The 27491-nt window shown below is 43.6% G+C and overlaps 1 protein-coding gene across 1 annotated transcript in view; it reads left to right on the top strand.

Annotated features, from left to right (window-relative positions):
* CCDC138 (coiled-coil domain containing 138) overlaps positions 1–27491 on the top strand; it is a 76788-nt gene that overhangs the window by 47083 nt on the left and 2214 nt on the right. The window contains exons 12-14 of the mRNA XM_058655120.1: positions 1600–1792; positions 16061–16237; positions 26765–26903. Coding sequence (XP_058511103.1) covers positions 1600–1792; positions 16061–16237; positions 26765–26903 — 509 coding nt within the window. The remainder of the gene's footprint in view (positions 1–1599; positions 1793–16060; positions 16238–26764; positions 26904–27491) is intronic.

Genomic DNA, 27491 nt, shown 5'->3' with positions numbered 1-27491 from the left:
GCTTTGAATTTAGCTTGCTGTCCTCGGCTGATTAAGTGAAAGTTTGAGAATTTTGTTCTTTCTAACATTTGTACTTAATGCTATTTGTCTGTCAGTCTTGTTTTAACTATGTTCCACAGATTCATTTACATTTAATTTAAGGGTTTTTAAAATTTCTCTTGAAACTCCCTTTTGACTGATTAATTATTCAGTATACCTTTGTATTGTCGAGTTATTCCATCAACTGTTGAGATGAGTGTTACAAGTGCCAGCTATAGTTGTAAATTTATGTTTTCCGTATTTGATTAGTTTTCCCTTATACATTTTTCCACTCTTTTGCTTGGTGCATGCACTTTTAGGAGTACTTCTTAGTGAGTCGACACTTTTGTAATTGTAATGTCCTTTTCTGTCCCCATTTTCATTATTTCTGAAATCATTTTGTCTGCTATGAATAGAACCACTTTAGTTTCCTTTAGGTCATATCCTCATGCCAAATATTTTTATATTTTTTATTTGTAGCATACTTACATTGTTATAATTAAAATGAATGTGAGAATGTGTATATGAAGCAACATAACCGGGTTATATTTTTAAGTCAATTTTGGGACCCTCGATGTTATAATTGGTGTTTTTATGGCATTTATGTTTTGACTATATGAAGCTTTTTTAGTAGTTTTTCTCTATATAGCTTTCTCGGTAGTCCTTAAGTATAATTCATTAGTCTAGTATTGTTGTTTTAGCAACTTACGTATAGAAAATTTACCTCTCTTTTCCTCCTAAATCTCCCCCATGTTTCTTCTGCCTGCATTTAGATACACATTAGGCAGTGCTGTCACTTTGCTGCAACTAATGAGCAAAGTTTATGAAACTCAAGAACAGAAGCAAAGTATATTGTATTATCCATATTTTAAGTCTTTTTATCTTCTTTGATGCTCACAGTCTCTTTTATCATTTCCCATCTGTTTAGAGAGCTTTATTCTGTTAAGAGTGGGTCTGTCGATAACCTATTTTCTAATTTTCCTTCTGAGTTCTTTTTCTTTACTAAAGTGTATTGTCACTGGATTCTGGGGTGTCTGATAAAAATTGCTGTTCTGTGCAGCCACCGCTCGGGAATGAAAGGTTGTGCCACAGCCTGTATGCCGCCGTCCCGTATGGGTGTGCAGTCCCAGTCCTAGAGGCTCTGCTTTCTATCCGTTTCCACGCTGTTGGGCCTGGGAAGCAATGACCGATGGCCTGCGGTCATGTGCAGATCCCTGTGGAATTCCAGCCTCCTGGCCTTGGCTTGGCCCAGCCCTGGTGACTGAGGCCTTCTGGGAAGCAAACCATCCAATGGGAGATGAGCGACAGTGGAGCAATGAAGAGCTGAGAATAGATCGTCCTCCTCTGTTTTGTTGATGACTTTTTGTGCCAGAAGCATAGCATGATCTTGTGTTCTGACATATTATGGGAAAATATGTAGTCATAAATAAATCTTGAAAGTTGAGTATAAAACTGCCACTTTCTAATTGTGCATATTTCACTTGCATTTTTTAGCAAAAAAATTAAGTTTTTGTGAATGTAGTGTTTAAGATAGGTGTTTTAGAGCATAAATCAATGATTGATTGTACGTGTCTTTAACAGCATGCGACTATGACATCAACACTGAGGAGACTGGGTGAAGACATATTTAAAGGGGTAGTAATTAAAGGAATTCAGGAAAATTCTTTAGAGAATTCTGTGGAGAACAAACCAAAGACAGCCGCTTTCTTCAAGAGTTCCAGTTTGCCACTGCGGTTTTTGTCTACCTTAATTGTTCTTAAAACAGTCACTCAAGGTAATCTTTCAAGTGTACTTATAATTTTTGGTAGTTAAGAAAGAATACAAAATAATAAGGCAATTCTCTCATAGTCAATAATAATTTACATTTTCAGGATATTCAAATTTGTTTATAATGGTGGCACATTATAAAAAATAAAAACTGCTTTGTTGCATTTGGAAATGAAGGCTTTAGTTGAATTGTCTCCTCCCAGTAGCCTTTGTTGATTCTCTTACATGTGTTGTTATAATGATCTTTGCTTGCAATTACTGTTCATTTGCCACAGAAAGTCAAAATTGTTCATTTGTTATTTTGCACCAGAGAAAAATTAGCAAACTACAGCCCATGGAGCAAATCTGACCCAGTATCTGTTTTGTTAGTAGTCTGTCTCATAGTCACGCTCATTTTATGTATATTCTTTGTGTGTGTGTGGGGGGGTGGTTTATATTTTTATTTTTTTTTAACGAATTTATTTTTTTATTATATTTTTGACAATCTTTGCATAGTTAATTAGGGTAAAAAGGTTCAAGGGCTACAGGAAAGTGGGTAAGACTATTATTTCCATATTGTTTCCTTCATGTTTAAAGGGGGGTATTAAGGGAGAAGTCCCACCCAATTTCCCACCCATCCCAGGTCCTGAATGTGGGGCATGCTCCGAAGGTCTTGCTCAAGTGGTTTTGATAGTTCACCAGTTATGAATCGCTGCCAATCTTGCCACTCCGAGCATGATGAAGTCTTTGAAGAATCCACTGATTGACATAGTCCATCATAGGGTCTCCGTTTGCCCAGTATTTTGCTGCCAACATATAGCTGAGATGGTTGATTGACCTGTTCTGTCTTCTGTCTTTTCTTCGTTAGGGTTCTGAGTCCAGCATTTCAGTTGGGGAGATCTCCAAAGAAACTTTGTCTGAGGTGTTCTCAGACCAGATTTCTTGTATGTACTAGCAAGTACAGGGCCCGGCACAGTCCATCGCCCTGATCAGCTGGTGGTTGCAATTGCTGGGTTGGTTCTGTTTTCAGCCCCGACTTCCACTGGAGCCAATGTGTGTTGCAGTCCAGCCTGATTCTGCCCAGCACATACTCGGCCCTCGCATAAACCAGTGGGAGCTGCAGCCTAGTCAGAGCGACCCACAATAACCCCCACAAAGCCTACCTGGTTTGCCAGTATGTGTAGCAGACTAGTCCAGTCTGCCCCACACCCCATTCAGCTCTCGTGCATGTCAATGGGCATTAAAGCTTAGTTCCATCTAACCAGCTCTATGCAGCCCACACAGATGCTGTTGGGTATCTGTCTAGCCAGCCAAGCCCCTGTCCTAGTTTTCGTGCCTTCCCGTGGAAGTGGTAACCCGAGAGGGAGGAGTCCACTGTTTCCCTCCCAGGCCCCTCCCACTTCCGGATTATGCATTCTCCAGGTGGTTCTGTGGTTTGACTTGACAAAATTAGCCCCCAGTGCCAGCTTCTGCCAGCTGATGCTGCGGCTAAGCCCAAACAACCCTCACCCACTCTGATTCTGTTTGCACCAGCAGGAATAATCAGCCCAGCCTGGCTTTTCCCTGATTCAGTCCATATGAGGCCCACAGGTGTTGTAGCCCTGCCCAGTCTGGTCTGCCCCCATCCCAGCTCACACTCTCCAGTGGGAGTAGCTGTCCAGCAGGGGAGCACCCCCATATTCCCCTGCTGGCTCCGCCCCCTCCCTTCCTGGTTCTCACATGTGCTGGTTGGGCACTGCGGTCACATCCGGTACAGGCAACCTCACCTTGGCATTCCGTAATGTGCACTGGTTTTTGTCGCTACCGAACCTGACTCAACTCACATTCTGTTCTGGTGCTTGGATTTGCCAGTGGATGACGTGAACTGATTCAGCCTGGTCTGCCCCCATCCCGTGCCTAATGTATGCCAGTGGGTAACTTTCCATGGCCTATTCTGGGCTGTTTCCTATCATGTTTCTTGCGCTTACCTGCTAGGTCTGTGTCCTGCCAGAGGAGTTGCCCAGGCTCCTCCATCAGAACCTCTCCCAATGCCAGATTTTGCGCATACCAGGGGGTCCATGAGCCAGCCCTACTCAGTTCACCTCCTGTCCTCGCAGAAACAATGGCTTTTCCTTACTGGCCTTCAACCCAAACTGGTGCTTGCTGTTGAATGTTTCAGCCCAGCCACGGCTCGTCCATACCCACATATGGCTCACACATGGCTCAGTAGGGGTTGAGACCTAGCCTAGTCCATCCCACCTCTACCCTAGTCCTCCAGAACACCAGATGGTGTTGGAGTCTGACCCGGCTTGGTGCATCCAATCCCAATTCACACTTGTGCCAAGGGAGACTACAGCCGTTCCCTGATCAGAACACAGACCCCATTCCAGCACACGTGCCCCTTGGTGGGAACCTCAACCCAGCTAGGGTTGTCCCCTTAGCTCTCCAACTGGGCCTGTTCCCAGCCATAGATCACGCGCCTGCCAGTGGTTGCTCTGACTCAGCTTGACTCAGCCCCTCACGTGTCCCGACCTCTGCCTTAGACACTGTGGCTTAGCGTTCCTGGCTCATGCAGACCAGTAGGTACATGAGCCTAGCTCAGCATGACCTGTGCTCCATCCTGGTCTCTAGTTTCGCTTGTGGGCTAAGGTTTGCTCAGTCCTGCCCGGTCCACCCTGTTCCATTACCAACTGACACATTGGCCAGCTGTTGGAGCTACTTAGCCCAGCTTGTCCGACCCCCAGGTCTGGACCACATGTTCACCAGTGGGAGCTATGACTCGCCAAGGGAGTTTCCTAAGTTCCTCCACTTGATACACTCCCAGACCCAGTTCTCATACATGCCATTGGGTTTAGGCCAGGTTCCGGCGAAGTCTGGCCTTCCATTTGGCCTTGTTTGAGCTGGTGAACGTTGCAGCCCAGCCCACCCCACACCCTATTCAGGATGCACATTTGGGTGCTGCTACCTTGACCAGTCCAGACTGTTGTGGATTGCTTTACCTGTGATTGATGGCAGGCTCCTTGGTCATACCTAGCTTGTGTATATTCTTTATGTGTTTTAGCAAAAGGCCCTCAAAGCCTGTATTACCACCGGACCCTTTTCAGAAAATGTTTGCCAACCCACTAGTTTGTAGGTTTGCTGAAAAAAACACATTTCTTGGTTATCGTATTCTCTGAATCTAATGTAGTGTATGATAGTGTGATATAAGGGTTTGTATGCAAGTAATGAATTAAAGGTAATGCTGCAAAATTGGCCATACTCACATACTTCAGTACATATCCATAACTAGTTTTCTTTCTGAATTAGTAGATATGAAACTTTTGACTCAGATTTTTAAATGGATAATGATAATAATTTGACTGTTTGATAGTCCCTTTGGTCACTCCTGTTGGTGTAGAATTGATGAAGACACAAGAGAACTATAATTCTGCTTCCTCGGTTATTTTGCTTCCTCAGGGTTGTAGTTTTTAAAATTATAATATTCTGGAGGGGGCCAGCAATTGCTTGAAAAAAATCACTTATGAGAAAGAATTCAAACCCACTTTTGTATCAGAATAAATCTCATCACTAACTTAACATATATAAAACATATCAACATAATTAGAAGATCATTTGATAAAAAGGCAGAAATGTAATAAGGAATACTTATGTGAATGGTAAATAATTGCTTGTCATCACTTTTCTCCCTGACACACTAAAATGCTGACTAATTAGCCGTGACATTAGTATGAATATTATAAAGTAGAAAAACCCATTGCAATACAAAGATGCATATTGGTTATAAGAAAATGAGTGGAAAAGGTGTTATACTCCATTAACACTAATAGAAGACAGGATCACTATTAATATTGGGCAAAGTAAATTTTAGGTCAAAGACTTTTCACAGATAAAAAAGACCACTTGATAGTGTCAGTTTGTCACAGTAACTTTTTTTGCTTTAATTTGCTTTTTGATGAGTTAAACCAAGATTTTTAAACATTAATTTTGTTTTTATTTGAAAGAGTTACAGAGAGAAGGAGAGGCAGAGAGGTCTTGCATCCGCTGGTCTGGTTCACTCCCCAAATGGCCACAATGGCCAGAACTGAGCCAGTCTGAAGCCAGGAGCCAGGAGCTTCCTCTGGTTCTCTCATGTGGGTGCAGGGGCCCAAGGGCCTCAGCCATTCTCTGCTGCTTTCTCAGCGCATAAATAAGGAGCTGGATTGGAAGTGGAGCAATCGGGACACAAACCAGCACCCATAAGGAATGCCAGTGCCAGAAGAGGCGGCTCAACCTATTTGCCACGATGCCAGTCCCAGAAAGCAAAATTTTTAAATATACAGGTTTGACCAAAACAGGATTTTTTTAACTAAAAATATTTTAAAAGACAAAAAATATTGTACAAATTTATGGGATGTTTTTCATTACATGAATGTACCGTGTATAGTATCTAATCAGGGAACGTGTGTTTATGCTTTCAAGCATTTCACGTTTATTGATAGTGAAAGTCCTATCTTACAGGTTTTTTCCATGCAGTACATTAACAGTAATGTAGAATTGAAACAAAATGGAGTAAACATGGCTCCTTGCTACTGAGAAACTGTGCGAGCTTGTTGGACAAACAGCCTGTGTGACCTCTAGCACTAAAGGGCCCCAAGTATCATGAATCAAGGCCCAAGTCTGGTTGTCCCACAGGAGGCGTCCAGTAATTAAGCAGGTGCTTACCTTAATTGCTGGATCAGAGGGGAGCCAGGCATGGGCTGTCCAGCCGAGATAGGTAGGGATGTGGGGCATTTCCCCCTCCTCACCTTGCAGGCTGTTGTGGATTGCCCCTTTTCAAGCTATTGTAAACTGCCCCCTATAAAAACCCTGTGAACCTGCTGTTCAGGGCCCCACTCCGGTAAGCACTCTTGGTCCCGGCTGGCCAGTCGGCTGGTCAGTGGGTCAGCCGGTTGCCTTGCCTCTCATTTATAATAACATTTCGCTGTGACTGTCACTGGTGAATGTAACATTCTGTTTTAGGGGTCGAGTGGATGCAACAGAATCTGTAGTCACCTTTCTATCAGCAAAACCCTGTCCTCTACTGCTTCTCCAGGCCACAAGCAGGGTGCTGGGTAGGAAGTGGAGAAGCCAGGACACGAACCGGTGTCCATATGGTATCCCAGTGTGTGCAAAGTGAAGATTTAAACTAGGCTACACTGCTGGGCACCTTGTGTAATCTTTTTAAAGGAGAGACACATAGAGATCCTCCGTCCACTGGTCCAATCCCCAGATGCCTCCAGCTCCAGATCTCCTCCCTGTCAGGCTGAGCAGCTAACCACCTCAGCCTGCATGGTCAGCCAGGCCCTGCCCTCCCAGGTCCCCCTGCTCCCCTTCTACCAGGCCAGGCAACCATTTCAGGCCACGTTGTTCTCACCTTGGGTTCCCTTACAGTGTGACTCAGTCTCTTGAAAGACAGGGGGAAGCCTTTCATTCTGTCTGTACTCCAGAGAGCCCGCGTTGCTCTGGCTATCCCCCCAGTCAGCCTTCTTGGAAGGGCTGCAGTTAAATTGTAGATGAAGCCTGCTGGCGTAATGCAGTTCAAAGAAAGGACTTTGTCTCTGATTTTGGAAATTCCCAGGGAGCATAGCAGTTCCCTTCAGGAAACAGAGAGCAAGGCATAGAGCATTGGACAGGAAGTCTGTGGTGTTAAAAATGTAGTTTTGACTTTTGGATATGAAATAGAAATTGGGCAGACTAATTTATCATTTTAAGAACACAAGTAGATAAGTATATAGTTGATGGTATTGTTTTAGTGTGAAAAATTAAATATTTTTCAGTTTTTCTCTAAGAAAATTAAACAATTTTCCTCTTTAATAAAATTTTAAGAAGGATTTTATTAACTGTGGGGCTGATGTTGTGATGTAGTGGGTTCACCCACCGCCTCCTGAATGTTCCACATGCTCCACTTCCCATCCAGCCCCCTATTGATGCACCTGGGAAGCAGTGGAAGATGGATCCAACTGCTTGGACCTCTGCCACCTGCATGGGAGACCCAGCTGAGGCACCCGGCTCCTGGTTGCCAACTTCGGCCTGGCCCAATGCTAGCTGTTGTGGCACCTGGAGAGAGAGTGAACCAGGGATGGGTGATCTCTCTCCATCTAACTGACTTGCAATATAAATAAAAATCTTAAAGGACATAGCTTCACTACTCAGAAATCATTTACAAATATGTCTTAGATTGGTAGTTCCAAACTGGTAGTTATACACTGGTAGTTATAAATTGGTAGTCTTTCAGGACTAGTTTGGCATCAAGCAATGTTTTGAGAGTCAAAATTGAAAATTAGTTAAAACATTCCCAAAATATCAGATTGAATATGATTTACTGAAAACATAGTATCACACTTTCTTGTTTATTGCAGCACTATTAACAAGAATCAGATAGTGCATTGACCTTGGCATCCGTTGATTATGGTCAAGAGAACGCATCCCAGTGCTGGGCATTTAGCCTCGCCATGAAGGCACTGATGATACCTATATCCCGTCCTGGAGCTCCCGGATTTGGGTCTGGCTCTTCTCCCAATGCCAGCTTTCTGTTAATTCCGACCCTAGGAATTGGGAGGTGGTGGCCCAAGTAGTTAGGTCCTTGTCTCACATGGGAAAGTTCTGTATTCCAAGCTTTTGCCTCCCAGCCAACCACATAGGCACTTGAGGACTAAACCAGCAAGTGAGAGCTCTTTTCCCCTAGTAATTAAAAAAATTTAAAAGAAAAGTAGACCGTCAATCATGAAAAAGTGAAATTCTGACATCTACAGCAACATGGACAGAACTGGAAGACACTATGTTAAGTGAGATAAATCAAGCTAGGGAAAAAACACTTCATACATTTCTCCTTAGTACTTGGAAGCTAAAAGGATTATCTTACAGTTCCCAGAGCCTGGAAACAGTGTCAGGGGAATACAGAGAAGGAGCAGAGCTGCACAGGGGGAATTGCTTCTAGCATTCTCTAGCCCAGTGGTATCCGTGGTTGGCAATAATTGAATCTTCCAGAATAGTAGAGAGGACACTAATGCTCCCCAAACAAAAAGAATCAATGCCCAAGGCAATAGATATGCAAATTATCCGGATATGATCATCAAACATTGAATAAATGTGTTGAAATGTTGTACTGTTTTCTCATACTTTTTTCTGGGTGTCAACTGAAGACTAAAAATATATTTCAAATAGTGATCACAATTTACATTATAACCAAAAGTATGCCTGTATTCTTTTATATTTTATTCATTTATTTATTTATTTTATATTTGAGAATTTTACTTTTTTTAAAAGATTTATTTATTTTCTATTTCAAAGTCAGATATACAAAGAGGAGGAGAGACAGAGAGGAAGATCTTCCATCCAATGATTCACTCCCCAAGTGGCTGCAATGGCCAGTGCTGTGCCGATCTGAAGCCAGGAGCCAGGAACCTCCTCCAGGTCTCCCACATGGGTGCAGGATCCGAAAGCATTGGGCCGTCCTCGTCTGCTTTCCCAGGCCACAAACAGGGAGCTGGATGGGAAGTGGGGCTGCCGGGATTAGAACCAACACCCATATGGGATCCCGGCATGTTCAAGGTGAGGAGTTTAGCCGTTAGGCCACGCTGCCAGGCCCGAGCATTTTACTTTTGTGAGTGTAGTGGATATGAGGTTAAGTAATACAGTTAGTTTTTACTTCAACAGTTCAGTAGGCAGAATGCTTAAGTGTGCAAGCTTAATTTCTTTCAGACTCAAATTCCTCTGCTAAAACTGAAGTAGAAATACGTCTCATAAACTTGCTGTGGGATTAAATGACTTACTGTGTTTTTCTGATGATGTTATACAGGTAATGTTGACTTCTTAGAATGAGCTTGGAAGGATTCCCTCTTTTTTGCTTCTTTGGAATGGCTTAAGAATAATTAGTGTTAATTTTGATTGATTGGTAAAAACCTTCAAGTCCAGGGGTTTTCACCGTTGGGAGGCTTTCTACTACTGGTTCAATTTCATTTTTGATTATTGGCTAGTTCAGTTTGTCTATGTCCTCATGACTCAATTTTGTTAAATTGTATGTATGCAGAAAAATTTCCAGTTGTTTTTAGGTTTCATACTTATTATCTTACAGTTGTTCGTAGCTTCTCACTGGATCTTTTGTATTTTTATGGTACCAATTGTAATCTCATGGTTCACATTGTGGGGTAGTGGGTAAGCCCACTATCTGTGATGTCAACATCACAATATTAGGGGCAGTGGGTAGCAGGATAAGAGATCAAGCTAGATCTTCCATTTACCAGTTCGCTTCCCATATGACCTCAGTGGTTGGGGCTGGGCTGGGCTGGGCTAGGCTGAGCTGGGCTAGGCTGGGCTGGGCTGGGCTGGGCTGGGCTGGGCTGGGCTGGGCTGGACTGGGCTGGGCTGAGCTGGGCTGAGCTGGGCTAGGCTGGGCTGGGTTGAGCTGGGCTGGGCTGGGGCTGGGCTGGGCTGGGCTGGAGTGGGCTGGGCTGGAGTGGGCTGGGCTGGAGTGGGCTGGGCTGGAGTGGGCTGAGATTGGCTCCCCATTTATTTATTTATTTATTTATTTATTTATTCATTTCGGACCTAGAGTGACAGGGAAAGACTGAGATGGAGAGACCTTGAGTCTGCTGGTTTACATCCCGGACACTGAAGCCAGGAGCCAGGAGCTCCATCTGAGTCTCTCCTGGGTGATGGAGGCCCAAGCACCCGAGCCACCTCACCTGCTGTCTCCCGGAGGCCTTAGTAGGAAGCCGGTCACCCAGTGAGACATCGCAGGCTGCGGGTCCGCCTCCTCGGCTAGCTGCTCGCCTGGACGCTCACAGGTGGGGAGGGAGACGCAGGGCCACTCGGACTCCAGACATGCGCACAGCATCATCCCTGCCGCGTTCTGTTGGCTCCAGTCACAGCCCTGGCTCACACTATGCTCGGCCCTGCTGTTCACGTTGTTTAACCCACCATTTGATCTGAATCTTGGAAAATCCTAATCCTGTATTCATTAACTTCAAGAGATTGAATTTTTGATAAGGAATAAAATGGCTGTAGCTCAAAATTAGGACATTAAAAGATTCAGTAATGTATTTATAAAATAAATTTAGTTTTGGTGAAACTCTAAAAACTATTCCTAAAGAAAAGCTGACCTTGTTTTTAGGATATTTTCACAATTTAGTATAATTAAATTGAAATGATTTTCATTTACTACTACAAATGAGGTTTTAAAAGGTTATTCTTGGAAGATTGATACCGTATTTCTACCTTAGAAAATTACGGGTTAATGTTTTACGCTTGTGAAATACCATATATGAGAATGCGTCAGAAAGTTTATAGAATGTGGAATGCAGGTTTATTTTGGTGTGAAGGGTTTCCAAATCAGTGCATATTTTCCATGATGTTAAAAAAAAAAAGTATTTGAAAGAGTTACAGACGGTCAGTTATCTTCCATGTGCTGCTTCATCCCAGGGCTGCCACAGCAGCCGGTGCTGAGCTTCGGCTGAAGGTAGGACCCAGGAGCTTCCTCCAGGTCTCCTCTGTGGGTGGTAGGGGCCCCCGAGTACTTGGGCCTCCTGCTGCTTTTCCTGGACCACAGAGCGGGGAGCTGGGTCTTGAATGGAACCACCGGGTCACAGACAGGAGCCCATGTAGCATGCTGAGGCTACAGGTGGTGGCTTTCCTCGCCATGCCACAATGCTGTCGCTTCATGATCATTTTTTAACGGCCCATTAGTTAACATATTTGATCTTGTCAGATAGGATTTAGGAAATGAAGTAATTTGTGTCAGGTGCAGTAGATGGCGCTGTGATAAAACTGAAGTTTCTGTGAAGGGAAATTCAGATCCATCTGTGTACTCTGCCTGTGTCCCTGGAAATGTGGATTTCCAAATGAGGCAAGTCTGGACAGACTTTAGCAAACTTTCTGGCTTAATACACATTTCTTTTTGATGTTTTATTTTAAACTACAAAATTAAGTGCAGTAATATTACTGTTTCTGAACTAACTTCTGGGAAAAACAAAAATGGAGTAGATTCAGTGGCACAGATTTTAATTTCTTACAATTCTTTCATAAGCATATCTTATAAGATTTACGGCGTTTTTCAGTCCTACAGAGGGAAGGACCTTCCATCGGTTGGTTCACTCCCCAGGTGGCTATAGTGGCCAGGGCTGGGACCTTGATTTCATACTTGTTTTTATCTCATATGAATTATTCTTGCTCATTCTTACTAAGATTTTAAATTGTTTCTTAACTTTTTCTGAAAGCTGAAACAACAGAGGAGATCCAGTGAGTCTAGAAGGCAGTGTTAGTATGACGATTCTGTCATGTGGTCAGTATGGATGATTCTGCTGTATGTTTAGTGAATTTGGAGGCGTTCTTTCTAAGATTCATGGGGCAGTACTATAGGGTAGCAGGTTAAGCTGCCGAAGGTAGCATTTCATGTGGGTGCCAGTTTGAGTGCCAGCTGCTTTATTTCTGATCCAGCTGTCTGTTTATGTGCCTGGGAAGGCAGAGAAAGACGGGCCAAGTGCTTTACCCCCTACACCCTTGTGGGAGACCCAGATGAAGCTCTAGGCTTCTGCCCTCCTCCTGGCGCAGCCCCAGCCTTCTAGGGAGTGGACTAGAGGATGGACGGTTGCTCCCTCTGACTCTCCCTCTCTCTCTAGCTCTGCCTTTTAAATCATTTGTTTGTTTTACAGGTAGAGCTAGAGAGAAGTCTGCCACCCTCTGACTTACTGTCCGGATAGCTGCATTGCTAGGGCTGGGCGAGTCTGAAGCCAGGAGCCCTTAACTCCATTTGAGTCTACCACATGGGCAACAGGGGCCCATGTCTTGGACCATCTTCTACTTTCCCAGGCGCATCAGCAGGTAGCTAGTTGAAGTGGGGCAGCCAGTACTCAAGCCAGCACTAATGGCATGTCACTGTTGCAAGCCGTAGTTTGACCCTCTGTCTCAGCATAGTAGCCCCTCAAGGCACTCTTCAGCCTTCTCCTCTGGCTAAAATCTCAACAGAAAGCCAGCTGAGAGAGAGAGAGATTCCATTTACTGCTTTACTCTGCCGCGTAGCACGAGCCCCCACTGGACCAGGCCAAAGCAGGAAGGTTGAACCCCTATCCGTGTGTGTCCGACGTGAGTGGCCGGAGAGCAAGCACTTAGGCTGTGCTCTGCTGCTTTGCAGGATACATTAGCAGGGAGCTAGATTAGAACTGAAGACCCGGAATTTGCCTGTGACCTGGGAAAGCAGTCAGGGACCACCCAAAGCTTTGGGACCCTGCAACTGCATGGGAGACCAAGAATAAACTCCTGGCTTCAAATTGGCTCAGCTCCAGCTGTTGCAGCCACTTGGGGAGTAAATCATTGGACGGAAGATCTTCCTCTCTGTATCTCCTCCTCTCTCTATATCTCACTTGCCAATAAAAATAAATAAAATCCTTTAAAAAATTCTTTGAAATTATTGTAAAGGTAGAAATTCTAATACTCTTCAAATTTCTGAAACTATATATAGTTTTTTTGTTAAATTTTTATTTTGAATTTTTGAATTTTATGGTGCAATTTCGTTGTTTTTTTTTTTTTTTTTTACCAGCAAAAGTCAGATTTTTTTTTTTATTGATTACATTACATTATGTGACACAGTTTCATAGGCACTGGGATTCCCCCCAACCCTCCCCAAACCCCCCCATGGTGGATTCCTCCACCTTATTGCATTACCACAGTTCAAATTCAGTGGAGATTGTTTCATTACAAGCATCTACCAAGCATAAAGTCCAGCATCTTATTGTCCAGATAAGTTCAACAATTTCTTGGGGAGACCATCTCTGGTCTGAAGGTAGAGCCAGCACAGTATCATCCCGATCAATTAAAAGCCCCGACATTACATCAGTAACAACTTATAATGTTATGGAATTAATTGACATGGTATTGACTAACCAATATGTTAAAAGAGAAAAAAAAAAGAATGCAGGTTCTGAACCACATCTTGTGACTTCTACATTGACATTTCAATTATTAGTTTATATACACCCGGTTCTATACACCTTAAAATGGCTATAGATTACTATTCAGCTGTCTCATGTCTATTTTAATTTTAATATTTAGCAGTTTATAGTGTTGAAGCATGATTTTGCTGAACCTGGCTGTTTTTCGGGTTGTGTAACTCTATAACTCTACCAAGACATATGTCAACAGTTTAGGTGAACAGTTTTAGGAGGGGTATGCAGAGAAATCTTCCATACCCCAGTGAGGAGTAACTAATCTTTGTGTCCCACTCAGTGAGTTATAAGTGCATCCCCGCTGACCGTTTCCTGTCTGATTCTAAGCTTTCCTTGTTGTTCTCTATCTATTCTAGTTTTTTTGTTTATTTGTTTGTTTGTTTTGAGGGGTTTCTGGAGTGATCCTGATGGTCATTACGACAGAGGGTGGGGACCCAAAGTCAGAACCAGGCAAGGGCCAGAGAAAGCTCTTCTCCCTAGTCCCGAAGGAAGTTTACTGTTCTTCTGTTTCTGCAGTCCGCTCTGGGCTCCTGGTTGTCGTTCCGGTGACCTTGGATCCTGCAAGGCAGGATTTGGGCTTCTTCCATCCCATGTGGTAGATCCAAATGGGGGTGGGTGACCTCAGAGTTCTCGGCCTCTGAAGGCACTCCATTTCCCTGTGGTCTCCTTGGCAGATGGGATGTAGTCCTCGGTGCTGGTACTGATAGTCCTTGGTGAGGATCTGGGAATCTTCAGGGTTGGGATACAAGCTTCCTCCTGTCTGCCTGCTTATGGTGCAATTTCGTATAGACTGGGATTACCCCCCAAACTCCCACCCCGTGACAGTTTTTCTCCATGTTACTATAGTAATATAGTGCTTCATAAGGAGTCATGATTCCATCAGTCTGTTATTTAAATGGGCCCCGACTTTGCTGGTACAGACAGTGTCAGTCCGGCATCCCATTGTCTACACATTTCTAACAGTTTTATTGGGAGTCCATCTTTGATTTGGGAACAGGGATGCATATTGCGTTGTATGCCCACATCTGGATATGGCAGTCTCTGTTGCTCCATCACTATACATTCACATAAATGAGAAGCCACGAAATAAGTCAACAACTGGTATGAATTAGGACAACAACAAAATTACAGCGCCATAAAACAAACATGCCACTGAGTAACCAACACATGGGTGACAAAAGAAAACGCAGAAGTCTCTTGGGTAAAATGATGCCACCATGTAATTCACGAGCAAGCGATGAATTTGACAGGAGAAAAGAAAGTATTTGGAAGAAATGAAACAAATCAAAAACATCAAAACATGTAAGGCAGCCCAAAAAACCCAGTATGGAACGGGTTATTGAAGTTACACTTTGCATGATGGTTTCCTTATATTAGAGAGAACATATGGTATTTGTTCTTTTGGGATTGACTTATTTCACTGAGATAATGGTCTCTAGTTGGGACCATCTAGTTGCAAATGGCATAATTTCATTCTTCTTAATAGCTGAGTTATAAAAACCCTGTAAAAAAATAGGCAGCAGAAATTAACAGACATTTTTCAAAAGAACAGATTCAAATGGCTAACAGACATATGAAAAGATGCTCAGGCTCCCTAGCCATCAGGGAGATACAAATGAAAACCACATTGAGGTACCACCTAACTCCAGTGAGACTGGCCTACATTCAAAACTCAACTAACAATACCTGCTGGTGTGGATGTGGGGAGAAAGGCACCCTCCTTCACTGCTGGTGGGATTGTGGGCTAGTAAGTCAGTACGGAAAGTGCTTGGAGAATTGCAAATAAATCTGCTATATGACCCAGCTATCCCGCTCCTAGGAATATACCCAAAAGAAATGAAACCTGCATATGAGAAGGGGATCTGTAATCCTATATTTGCAGCAGCACAATCCACAATAGAAAGACATGGAAACAATCCAGATGCGCGTCCAAAGAGGAGTGGTTAAAGAAACTGTGGCACACTTACGCTATATATAGTTTTAGTCATATTTGGAAAATGGTACTTATAATTTTTCCTTCAATAATTGTCTTTCTTTTTGTTTTTTTTTTTTGTTTTTTTTATTGTATTGTTGTTGACAATCTTTACATAATTGTCTTTCTTTTTGATAAAGTAATTGCTAATGTCCCAGTGTTAAAATATGAAAATCAGAAGTGAAATTTACCTGGGTATAATGCAGTACTATCATCCTCATTTGAGTTCTCACAGAGTCAGGGGGCAGAGAATCTGAACTTAGCCTAAGATCTTGTGTCATTAAATTTTCATTTCTGTTTTAGGTTTTGTAAGCGGTGATATCCGTTTGTCCTGTGATTGCCTACTACACTACTGACAGAGCGGTTGCTTTTGCATTTTGTTTTTCAGCCGATTACCTGGCTCAGGCGTTTGATTCCCTTTGTTTGGACTTGAAGACAGATGAAGGAAAGACCTTGTTCTTGGAGTATCAAGCTGTCCCGGTAATATTGAATCACCTGAGGATATCTAGTAAGGGACTTCTGTCCAATGTCATCGATAGTTTGCTCCAAATGGCAGTGGACTCTAGTAAGTCTTTAAGCTTATACTGTGTCTTATCATGTAAATGCTTAAAGCATTTCGACTCATTGAATCACTAACAGCGTCATGAACAGTTTAAAACCTGATGCTTTGTCAGTATTTTTACACAGTTCAGCCCGGTTTCCAGTCATTATCTCCTATGGGTTATACTCTGCAAATGTCATTTGCATATTCAAGCTTCTTTCTGTTTCTTACCTTTCTGATGTGGTTCTGTTCCTGGATCCCTCCTTGTCCAGAATGGGACCCTCACACGTTTCTCCACCTGCAAGGAGAACAATGAGACACTCATGTTCCTTGGCTGGGTCTTCAGTATTTCGGTGTTTTGGAGGACGATGAGGCTGCAGGAGTTAGAGTCTCAGATCTCTATATGGCTGGTGTTTGTATCTGTAATATTTTGTAGGCTGTGAGGGCTAGTTTTTTTAAAAAAAAATTTTTATCGGTGCAAGAAGTTCTTTTAACTCACTGTTAAAAGTTTTTGATTTAACACATGCTACTTGAGGACGTGAACATAAATGTTTTCATTTGCTTTTGCTGGGAATACCCTTTGAGCTTTGTGAAACCCTTGGACTTGTAACAAGTGGCCATTTTGCTTAAATAATTCTCTTTCATTTGCAGTCTTTTCTGTATTTATTCTTTCCTCGGAGGCACTTCTAAATGTGAAATATTTACACTTTGCAAAGGTATCAACTCGGAATGGGAAGCCGTTGCTTGGCACGGTAGTAAGCAGTGTGTGGACCGTGTGCCACTCATCGGTGACTGGGTGCAAAGCAGAGTTGTGCTTTTCTTTTCTTTTTTTTTTTTTATCATTATTATCATTTTATGACACAGTTCCATAGATCCTGGGATTGCCCTCATCTCCTCCCCAATTCCCTCTCTCCTCACTGAGTTCCCCTATATCGTTAATGATAGTATAGTTCTTCATAAACAGTCATATGTCCATCATTGCGGGCATGGACAATGGCAGAGAGTCCAGCATCCTATTGTCAGGATAGAGTAAACAGTTTCATTGGGAGTTCATCTTTGTCCAGCAGTAGAGATGCATACAATATTGTATCCTCACATCTGGATATGGTCATCTGCATTACACAGTTACTATAAATCCCCTTAAATGAAAAGCCACGATACAATATCAACAATAGGAAGAAAAATAGAAATTTACAATGAAGTTACATGAAGAAAATAGAAATTTACATGAAGTTAAATAGCATGCTTCTAGATCTGAGAGTCTCCATTACACAATTACTGTACATCCCCTTAAATGAAAAGCCACAAAACAAAATTAACAACAGGAAGAAAAGAAAAATTAACGACACCATGAAGTTAATAACATGCTACAGATTGACTGATGTGTCTCTGAAGAAATGAAAAAGAAGATCAAGAACCTTCGTGAAGAAAATGATGCTACTATAAGATCTATGAGTCACTGACGAATTTAATCAGAAGAAAGTGTTTGGGCCTGGTGGTGTGGCCTAGTGGCTAAAGTCCTTGCTTTGAATGCACCAGGATCCCATATGGACTCCAGTTCTAATCCCGGCAACTCTACTTCCCATCCAGCTCCCTGCTTGTGCCTTGGGAAAGCAGTCGAGGACGGCCCAAGGTCTTGGGATCCTGCATCCACGTGGGAGACCTGGAGGAAGTTCCTGGCTCCTGGCTTCGGATTGGCACAGCACTGGCCGTTGGGGTCACTTGGGGAGTGAATCATCGGACGGAAGATCTTCCTCTCTGTCTCTCCTCCTCTCTGTATATCTGACTTTGTAATAAAAATAAATCTTTAAAAAAAAACCCTACAGAAGACACATTTCACCAACAAAGATCAGCAGAAACTGTATCTCATAGATTTTGAATTTTTTTAGCTTCAAAACACTTTTTTTTTAAAGATGTTTGTTTTTATTGCAAAGTCAGATATACAGAGAGGAGGAGAGACAGAGAGGAAGATCTTCCATCCGATGATTCACTCCCCAAGTGAGCCGCAACGGCCCGTGCGCGCCAGGAACCAGGAACCTCTTCCAGGTCTCCCACGCAGGTGCAGGGTCCCAAGGCTTTGGGCCATCCTTGACTGCTTTCCCAGGCCACAGGCGGGGAGCTGGATGGGAAGCAGGGCTGCCGGGATTAGTACCAGCGACCATATGGGATCCTGGGGCGTGCTCAAGGCAAGGACTAAACCACTATGCTTTGGGCCCAGGTTTTGTGTTTTAATCCAATCTACTAATCTGTGACGTTTGATTGAGCTAAAGCCATTTACATCCAGGGTTAATATGTATGGGTGATTATTTGGTCCTGTCATTTTAGCAATGGATTGTTCATTGATTTAGTCTTCTGTTGTCATTTTACTGGAATGTTATTTGCATTTGCCTTTGATTTGGGTGGGCGCTATTTTCTTAGTCAAGAGAACATCTTTAAGTATCCTTTGTAGGGCAGGTTTGGAAGAGGCAGATTCTTTTAACTTTTCTTTACTATGGAAGAATTTTATTTCATTTTCAAAGACATAAGAAAGCTTTGCTGGATATGTTATCCTGGGCCAACAATTTTTTTTCTTTTAGAATCTGGAATATGTGGCTCCATTATCTTCTGGCATGTAGTTTCCTGTGAATTTAACTAGCATTCCTTTATATGTCAGTTAAATTTTTTACATGCCCATTTAAGGATGCTTTTCCTTCTGTTCAATTGAAGAGAGCTTGATTATCATGTGTCATGGTGAAAATTGCTTTTGGTCAACCCTGTTGGGAGTTCTGTGCCCCTCCTGGATCTTGTTTCCCAATTCTTTTTCTAGATTAGGGAAATTTTCCCTTATTATTTCATGAAATACGTTTGTAAACCCAGCTTCTCTTTCTGCGCCTTCTGGGACTCCCATAACTCTTATATTTGGTCTCTTAATAGTGTCTTTCAATTCTTGAATTCTTTTTTTTTAGCCTGATCCAGCTCTGCTTCCAGCTTTTTGTTTGTTTCCCCCTGGTGACAGGAAATATCTTCTAATTTTGAGATTCTTCTGCCTCCTTCATTCTATCTTGGAGACTCTCCACTGTACTTTTAATTTGCTCCACTGTATTCTTCATTCTGATATATCAGCTTTCATTTGATTCATTTCCTGTATCACATATTCCTTAAATTCCTTGAATGTCTGCTTTATGTGCTTCTCGTTGTTGATAAGAAGGTTTATAACAAGTGTTTTGAATTCTAAATCTCCCATTTTCTCGGTGTCTTCCTCAGTTAACTCTGTGGTTGGCAAAGGCTTTTTCTCCTTTGCAGGGGAGTCTTCAATAATATTCATTGTGCCTCTGTCTCTTCTTTTGCTCTGGGTCGTTGTGCTTCTGGTTCTCAGAGTCTTCTCCTTGGGGCAAGTTTTTAAGCTGTGTCACCCATTGGTTTACAGTTCAGTTTTACTTACTGTAGTTGGTACATGGCTCTTTGTTTGCAGTCACTTGTACCACTCCCTCCAGTGAGTTCCAGGTCTGGGTTCTTATGTTAGCCTTTTACCATTATCTCTGTAACCCCAGCTCCTGGCTCTCCAGTCTCCACCTCCTGTGGCACTGTGCTGAGGCCGCACCGTTGTCTGTACAACCTTTCTCCCACTTGTGGTTGGAGCAGGTCCCAGCATTAGTGAGACATCAGGTATGCCTTACAGCTAGGTTGTTGGTGGCGCTGATCTCTCGGCAACCTGTTGACTGTTAGGTCTGAGGGCCACTCAGACCTATTTTGACCTGTATGATGCCAAAGTCGTTATTATTTTCCTGTGGTACCAGAGCGATGCACTGAGCTCAGTGAGTTCTTGCCAAGCTCAGCACGTGCACATCTCACTGTTGTCCCCTTCTTTGCCACACTGTACAAAATGCGGTATGCATCTCTACTTCCAGATCAAAGATAGACTGTCAATGAAGCTGTTACATATATCTTGACAATAGGATTCTGGACTGTCTGCCGTTGTCAATGCCCACAATGATGGACATATGACTGTCTGTGATGCATTTTTATTTTTAAAGATTTATTGATTTTCATTGCAAAGTCAGATATATAGAGAGGAGGAGAGATAGAGAGGAAGATCTTCTGTCTGATGGTTCACTCCTCAAGCAGCTGCAATGGCTGGAACTGTGCCAATTCGAAGCCAGGAGCCTGGAGCTTCTTCCAGGTCTCCTACACTAGTGCAGGGTCCCAAGGCTTTGGACCATCCTTGACTGCTTTTCCAGGCTACAAGCAGGGAGCTGGATGGGAGGTAGGGCCGCCGGATTAGAACCTGTACCCATATGGGATCTCAGTGCATGCAAGGCGAGGACTTTAGCCACTGAGCGACTGTGCTGGGCCCTGGTTATGAAGAATTTTGCTATTATGATATTGTAATAACATAGGGGAAATAAGTGTGGGGGGAGGGGTTATAGGGTAGGGAGCTAGGGAAGTCCCAGAGCTTATGGAACTGTACCATAAATTAATGATCATAATGAAAATGGAGGGAAAAACTAGGGGAAAAAAAGAATCTTCCGAGATGACCACAGTACCTCTGCTCTGGGTCCCTCCAGGCCATGCAGCGTGGAGAGGGGGACTCTAAATTGCACAGGGAAGGGCATCTGGGGACATATTGGAATAGGGACCACCAAAGGCAAGTTTGACAGGCATGGAATGACTTCTGGATGCTTGCAGGAACCTTTGGTTGTGGGAACCAGGCCACTTTGGTTGCAGGTCATTGAGGGAGCTGAGATAGGGTGGTTCAGAAAGGGGAATCCGGAAGGCAGGACGAGGTTAGGCCTGTGTAAGAGAACTGGTGTGGGCTAGGTAATACTGTCTGCCACCTGCAGGCATGTGCAAATGTTCTGGCTGAGAGCAGGACAGGCAGGGCTGGGCTGCAGCACCCACAGTGAGAGTTCGGGCAGTGGGTGGGACAGGTCAGGTTGGGCCACAGCACCCACTGGCACATGAAAGAACCAGGACTGGCAGCGGGGGGGTGGATTCTGTAGGGGATTTGTGGGCTCAGCCCTGCAGGATTTCAGCACCTGCCAGTTTGCATGACGGCTAGGGTTGGTGGAGGTCCAACTCAAGAAAGACCACAGAACTCATCCTCGAGAGCTGGAGCCAGAAGCAGGCCAGGCTAGGCCAAGCTGCAGCACCCACCAGTTCATGTGAGAACTGGGTCCAGAGGCAGGCTGAGCTGAGACTTGCTGCAGCACCTGCTGGCACATGCAAATGCCAGGCCTGGGAGTGAACCTGCCAGGCTGAACAGTAGCACCCACTGGTACACCTGAGATTCAGACCGCAGTACCTGCTTGCACTTGAGAGAGCCAGAATAGGGTGTGGGCTGAGCCAGGCTAACCACAGCACCCACTGGTTCCCATGAGAGCTGGGGCTGGGGTGAGCTAGGCTGTAGCACCCACTAGTGAATACCAAAGTAGGGTGTGCCATTCTAGTCTGTGTCAGAGCACCTGCCAGCACGCGCAAGATTCAGAGATGCAAGCAGGCCTGGTGGGGAAACTTAGGGGCTCCCCTGCTAGGCTGCAGTTCTCATTAGTGCGAGAGCTAGGACTGAAGGTGGCTAGGCTGGGCAGGTCTATAGTACCTTTCGGCCTGCATGTGGACTTGGTCTGTCTGGGGGAAGACTGGGCTAGGCTAGGCCACAGTATTTGCTGGTGTATATAAGAGTCAAAATGGGTGCAGGATTGACCTGGCCCATCCCATGCTGCCCCCAGATCCAGCCCACATGCAGGCTGATGGGCACTACATCCCTACCCAGCCAGCCCAGCCCACCCTCAGCCCCAGCTTTCATGCTCACTGATGGGAGCAGCAGCCTATCAGGTGAGTCCCCAACATTTCCTTACCCACCAGACCCTACCTAACAGTGTGTCACTTGTGCTACAACCTGAGTACCCCAGTCCCAGCTCTCATGCGGACTGGAAGGTATTGTAGCCCAGCCCAACCCAGCTTACACCTAATGCTGCTTCTTGCTTGTGTCAGTGGCCATGCTAGGCCGCAGCACCCATTAGCTACTGCTGGGATTGAAGACAGGCCATGTCAGCTGTCTGCAGCACCCAGTGGCATGTGCACAATCCAGGGCTGGGAATGGGACTGGTAGGGGAACTGTGAGGACTCCCCAAAGGCTTAGCTTTCATTAGTGAACACAAGAGCTGTAGCTGGGTACAGCAAGGCTGGTCAAGGCTACAGCACCCACTTGTATGCATGTGAGCCATGTCTGGGGGTGGGCCAGGCTGAACTAGGCTGCAGCACCCATGGGTGTGCTCAAGAGCTAGATGGGATGCAGGCCAGGCTAGGCTGCAGCACCTGCTGGCACATGTGAAAACCAGAGCTGGAGCCAGGCCTGTCCAGGGTGTTAGGGTTTGACCCAACCATGCCAAAGCACCCACTGATGTGCCTGAGTACCGGGTCTGTGCTGGGCCGGGCTGAATTAGACCCAGTTTGCATGTTGGTTTGCATGAGAGATGGAGCTGGGGTAGAACTGACTAAGCTGCTGCATCCAGTGGTATGTGCACTGGCTGGGATAGGAGACAGACCAAACCTGAGCCTGCACCGGCTGGTGCACACAGGAGTCGAGTCTGAGGACTCCCCAGGTGAAGTTGGTGGGACACTTCCCAGCTAGACCACTGGAGTCAAACCCCAGCCTCAGGGAAAATCACAAGATACATGGTCTGACTTTGGAGTGCAAGTAACAGGACTGGGTCTCCTTGGTTACTGATGCCTGTGCAGTGGACAGCATGTCTAAATGCACATGAGGGACATGCCAGTCAACCAGTTCATCTGAGCCAACAGAAGATGTCAAATGCCTCATCAAAAGATGGACAGAACAGGTTAAACAACTCTCTTGGCCAGGCTTTGCTGCAAGTGTTTAGGTCTGTAGATACACGAAAGTGGACCTGGTCAGCCAGTGGACCTTGGAAAGATTTTTTTCCACCCTGATGTAATGGAGCCATCTCAAAAGTATCAGGACCGCTCAAGCAGCACCTTTGAAACATTCTTCCCCACACTGGGGTCTCTAAGGTGGCATCAAATAACTATCTCTACCCGCAGGCATTGATGTACTTGGACAGCAAGGGGTGGGCCTCACCTGCCCCCGTCTCCCCACCCTACCATGGATGGGGAGGAAGGAAGTGAACGGATGGAAAAAGAAAAACGAGCTGGTGCAGTCATTCTTACATCAGATAATACAGACTTTGACGTGAAAAAGATTAAAAGAGATGAGAAAGGACACCACATAATGATCAAAGGATCCATTCAGCAAGAAGAGATCACCTTACTAGTTTCTTAGGATGTTTTCTTTTTCTTTTCTAATTTTACTTGGTTATTCTGTCTTGCTTTTCTTTGCTAGTCTGGCTAAAAGTTTGCTTTGCTCATCTTTAAAAAATGGCTCTTGTTGCAATTTGTAGTTTTATAGTTTCAATTCCATTTATTTTTGCTGTGATTTTTGTGAGTTCTTGCTTCTTGTTCATATTTTTATTTTTTAGCAACTCCTGAGATGATTATTTGGTCATTTATTTGAGATATTTTGATTTTTTTGTAAGCATCAGAAGTTATAAGTGTCCCTTTCAATATTGTTTTTGCTACATCTCATGAGCTGTAATATTTTTGTTTTTATCAAAAAAGTTTTTTTTTTTCTTATTTCTTTGGTGACACTTAGGTCATACAGTAGCATCATTTTCTTCAAGGTTTTTTATTTTCTTTTTCATTTCTTCAGCGACACATTGGTTATTCAGTAGCATGTTACTTAACTTCATCTTGTAAATTTTCTATTTTTCTTCCTGTTGATTTTGCTTTATGGCTTTTCATTTAAGAGGATGTATAGTAACTGTGTAATAGACACTATCATATCCAGATGTGAGAATACAATGCAGTATGCACATTAACTTCTGAATCAAAAATGGACTCCCAGTGAAACTGTTAAAATATATCTTTTTTTTTTTTTTTAAAGATTTTATTGTTATTGGAAAGCCGGATATACAGAGAGGAGGAGAGACAGAGAGGAAGATCTTCCATCCAATGTTTCACTCCCCAAGTGAGCTGCAATGGGCCGGTGCTGCGCCGATCCGATGCCGGGAACCAGGAACCTCTTCCGGGTCTCCCACGCGGGTGCAGGGTCCCAAAGCTTTGGGCCATTCTCGACTGCTTTCCCAGGCCACAAGCAGGGAGCTGGATGGGAAGTGGAGCTGCCGGGATTAGAACCGGCGCCCATATGGGATCCCGGGGCTTTCAAGGCGAGGACTTTTAGCCGCTAGGCCACGCCGCCGGGCCCTGTTAAAATATATCTTGACAGTAGGATGCTGGACTGTCTGTCGTTGTCTGCACCTACAATGTCAGGATACACTTAAATAACAGAAGGATGGACTTATGACCGTTTATGAAGAACTATAGTATTATAATATATGGGAAATCAGTTATGGGGAACGAACTTGGGGAGGGATAGGGGAAATCCCAGAGCCTATGGAACTGTATAATTAATTAATTAATTAATTAAAAAGCTGAAATATCTCACCTACCTACCTGCCCACCTCGACCCTTCTCGCCCTGATTAGAGGCCCTTATGGACAATATCCCCTTGTAAAAAACATGAAAGGTAAAGTTAAATTAAGAAACGAAAAAGACTCCTCAGTGATCTTAGTGGTTTTGCCTTGTACTTGTTTACACACTGATTTCCGTTATGTCAGCAATACAACAGGAAGCTTTGTTGTATGTAGCTCACATGAATCCTGTGTCACAGAACTTGAAATAAGAGAACTATTTAATGAAGCTACTTGAAATTCCCATCTGCATAAATATATTTTTAGTTCTGTTGGTGTATTATTTGTAATATATCTGTAACCTGAATTTTCAGCATAAGGGATGCGGTGTGACTGAGATGGGCACAGACAGGTGACTGTATCAACGGTGTCTAGTTCTTACCTGCGTCAGCCAGCGGTTGGGAGAGTGATGGCTTTGCCTACTGTGCCTTTGCCTGTGGTTATGAAGGGCGCCTCATCATTGTCTCTAACGCCTGTTGCCAGCCTTTCCACCTTTGACTTTGTCGGCAAGGCATGCCTGTGGCTTTACGATTTTGAGTTTTGTTGCTTTCATAGTTTATTTTAGTCAAAATACATATATGTGCTTATGAACTCAAAGCAAAATGTATGCAAAGCTATTGGTTTTTATGTACTGTCTGGCTAATAACTTACCTGAAAGTGGAATCAAGGCCTGTTTTCCTCGTGGGAGCCTCTAGGTTTTACAGATTTTTTTTTTTAAGATTTATTTATTTTTATTGGAAAGTCAGATATACAGAGAGGTGGAGAGACAGAGAGGAAGATGTTCCATCCACTGATTCACTCCCCAAGTGGCCGCAATGGGTGGAGCTGCACCTATCCGAAGCCAGGAGTCAGGAGCTTCTTCCAGGTCTCCCACGTGGATGCAGGATCCCAAGGCTTTGGGCTGTCCTTGACTGCTTTCCCAGGCCACAAACAGGGAGCTGGATGGGAGGCAGGGCTGCTTGGATTAGAACTGGCGCCTATATGGGATCCCGGTGCGTGCAAGATGCTTTTTAGAAAAGAATTTAACTGTTTGAATGTCCACAGTTTAACGTTTTGTATGATTTCTGTGGCTCTTCAAGCCCCCATTATAGGCAGTATTAGCAATTTATACTTCAAAGTGCATTTGCATATATGGTCATTTGTAATAAATGCACACCCTGTACAACAATTTTTTTTAACTCACATGTATTCATAAATCTTTGTATGCTTCTCTGTCAAGGAACATAGAGCTTTTTGAGCTTTTTGGTTCAAGTCTGCCAAATTCCAGATATTCCTAATGAGTGAATACTTTTATTGTGTCCTACTATGAATTGCTTGTTTGCGTTCTTTGCTCATCACTGAAAATATTAGGTGCATGTTTTCCGATTTGTAAGAATGCTTTCACAGCATTGTAGCAGTCTAGTGTCAGCATGGCGGAGAGCTTACCCTCCTCATGGCTGCTTTAGCGTTTCCTTTATGTTTTGCTCATTTCATTCTCCAGGGCTGTGCCTTTTAAGTTTTAAATTTAGTTAGTTTTCTTTTTAAACAGACATTGAATTTTTTTTGTCAATTTCCCAATGTTTATATTTCCTGAAACTTTTCTCCTTTAGTTTTAGTGTTAAAAAAAGGTTCTTCCTTAACAAGAGATCGCATGAGTTCATTTTAGTATGCAAAATTTTGGAATGTGGGCATCTAACAAATTGCCACTAAAACACATTTTCTATTTTTTTTTTTTATTTTGAGATTACAGTTACAAACCCACAAGAAGAAATTTACTTTCCTTTTTTACAAATGTGATCTCTGCCAAAGTTTGCCTAATAGAAATTAGATAATAGATGCCCCCCACAGAAAAAGAAACAAACAAACAAAAAAACAAAACAAGCCAGATCTTTGATTTCAAACGTGCAACAATAACCAACAGATGTTGTGATTTTTCAGATCGTTGTACTCCCAGAGAACCCAAGCCTGTGTTTCTAAATCCCCCGGAGTGTGGTTCACGGAACTTTCTGGTGGCTCCCTAACCGCGAGGCACTGCTGATCTCTCTTGCAGAATCCCTGCAGCCCTTCCTGGAAGCCTGCAGCACCTCGCTGTTCTTCCGTACCTGCTCTGTGCTGCTTCGAACCCCGAAACTTGACCTTCAGATACTAGAGAAGCTCAGTATTATTCTACAGAAACTTTCCAAAATCAAGTAAGAATCGATTTCTGACATTTTGAATTGAAAGGTCGTTCATTCACTGTGATCATAATGATGATAATCCCACGTATTTCTAATATTAGAATTAAAACACTAGACTCAGAATATCTAATTATTTGTGTCCAGTTCAAAATGAAGTTTCAGTCCAAGAGTCAGTGTATAAAACAGAGCAGTTTTTACTGACAATTACAGAACAAATCATTGCACATTGGTATTCTCTAATACCACAGGTGACCATAAGGATAATAAAGGTGTGTTTGGCATTTCTTTACTGAGGTGCTGAAGGGAGTTTAGGGAATGAGAATGAAGCCGACGGACTTTTTTTTTTTAAGTAACTGGGCTTTAGGAATTACGGCAGTCGTGTTGCTGTTGATTGGGTTATTATATGAACTGACTTCCTACATTGCTGTCTCTCCGTTCCTCCTGACTCAGGCACTGGAATGACTAGTTTTTCCATTACAGGTTAAGGATATAGATCTTGAGTTGTATTTTCTTGAACTGTTGGTATGGTCCAGTATTTACTGTGAGGTACATCTGCCCACCTGTATGTCATCTCTTTTACAACAGCACCTGTCTATGCCG

Source organism: Ochotona princeps, chromosome 26, assembly GCF_030435755.1.
Source record: "Ochotona princeps isolate mOchPri1 chromosome 26, mOchPri1.hap1, whole genome shotgun sequence".
Lineage (NCBI taxonomy): Eukaryota > Metazoa > Chordata > Mammalia > Lagomorpha > Ochotonidae > Ochotona > Ochotona princeps.
The sequence above is the reverse complement of the archived record's forward strand: the minus strand, read 5'-3'. Positions and strand labels throughout refer to the sequence as shown.